This window comes from Myotis davidii, unplaced genomic scaffold (assembly GCF_000327345.1).
Source record: "Myotis davidii unplaced genomic scaffold, ASM32734v1 scaffold386, whole genome shotgun sequence".
NCBI lineage: Eukaryota > Metazoa > Chordata > Mammalia > Chiroptera > Vespertilionidae > Myotis > Myotis davidii.
In genome coordinates, this window is record NW_006296528.1 from 430,767 (window position 1) to 432,366 (window position 1,600).

General features: G+C 51.8%; 1 protein-coding gene across 1 annotated transcript in view; it reads right to left on the reverse strand.

Moving 5' to 3' along the window:
* Window positions 1-1,600, reverse strand: part of LOC102752404 (cytochrome P450 2A13) — a 5,670-nt gene continuing 4,070 nt past the window's right edge. The window contains exons 7-9 of the mRNA XM_006771873.2: window positions 1,360-1,547; window positions 757-898; window positions 1-212 (exon numbers count right to left, since the gene is read on the reverse strand). Of these exons, the coding sequence (XP_006771936.1) occupies window positions 31-212; window positions 757-898; window positions 1,360-1,547 (512 nt within the window). The 3' untranslated portion in view covers window positions 1-30. The remainder of the gene's footprint in view (window positions 213-756; window positions 899-1,359; window positions 1,548-1,600) is intronic.

Here is a 1,600-nt window from a genome sequence, read left to right on the forward strand (position 1 = left end):
CCACCAGCACTGCCCTGCAGCAGCTTTAGATCAGCGTGGCAGAAAGCTCATGGTGTAGTTTGGTGGGATGGTGGCAAAGCCCACATGTTTCGGGGACACGTCGATATCCTTGGGTGACTGCGGGGACTTGAAGCGGAAGTTCTGCATGATGTTGGTGAGTAAGAGAAAGAGCTCCATTCTAGCCAGGCCTTCTCCAAAACAGTACCGCTTTCCTGACAAGATAGGGTGGGAAGGGCGGAGGTTAGGCCTACTCTCACTGCCACCTCTTCCCTCTCACGATATCCAGCTGCATTCTCCCCGGGTAGGAGGGGACGGAATACCGTGGCCTGAAGACTTTCAGAGAAGTCTCTAATCCTGTCTGAGGCTGTTTCCCTTGTACATGGGATGGGGATGAGCCATAGTAGGCTGTAGCAATGGTAACTTTAGACAACCCTTCCCCGTAAACATACACATATGGCTGCTGTGCTATCATCTCCTTAGGAGTCTGAAGAATTCAAGTGAACTTGGGCAAATCTCTGACTCACTCTGGGTCTTGATTTTTCCCATCTCTGAAGTAGGTACTATCACCCCTTTCCTTTTGCCTGAGTTTTGGTAGGTGTTAGTTAAGAGGGTTACAGTTGGTTGGCTGCAGGGTAATAATAAGGGGACTTGCAAGCTGGAGAAAGCTACTAGGCTACATCTCAGAGAGGGGAGCTGGGATGAAGGAGGCCCCTGTTGGTGTGACAGGTGGCTTGCTAACAGACAGTGGTCTCTTACCAATGGAGAATGGCACAAAAGCATCATTCTTCTTAAACTGCCCTTTCTCATCTAGGAAATGCTGAGGGTTGAAATCTCCAGGGTTGGAGAAGAACTTGGGGTCTCTTAGCACGGAGCCCAGCATAGGAAACACTTCAGTGCCCTGGTGGGGAGGAGAAGTGATTGACAAGGTGAAGGGGGAATGGGTATTCAGAGAGCATATAGGGTCAGAGGGGGAATGTGGGTGCTCTGGGTAAGGAGAAATGGGAGACAGGGTCCTCTCTAAGGGAGGAACTTTGAGGGATGTGACATTTCTGTCCCTGAGACAGGAATTTTGGGGATTATGGAGTCTCTGTCTCCTGAAGCAGAAGCTTTGGGGTACGTGCATTTCATGTCTCTCAAGGCAGGATGTTTTGGGGACACGGGGTTCATATTCCCTGAAGCAAGTGGTCTTGGGGAGATACAGGATTCAGGTGTCTCTGAGTGGGAAGGTTGAAGGGACATGTGATTGGGGAAGTCTTTGATTGAGGGAGGGGGACAGGGCTGGGAAGCTTCTAAGGAGGATGGGGTGCTGGGTCACAGGGTACAGGTTGGAGGTCCCTCTAGGCTGGGCAAGGGCAGTACCTTAGGGATGAGGAAGTTCCGAAACTTGGTGTCCTTGGTGACTCTGCGGGCCAGGCCCATGGGGATCAGGTCTCCGAATCTCTGGATCTCGTGGATCACCGCCTCTGTGTAGGGCATCTTGGCCCGGTCTTCGAACTTGGGCTGACAGTTTTTGCCAATCACCCGGTCAAGCTCCTCATGGACCTTGGCTGTAGAATAAGGGGGAATATGTTTAGGTAGCTAGGGGTCTTGGGGCAGGGGT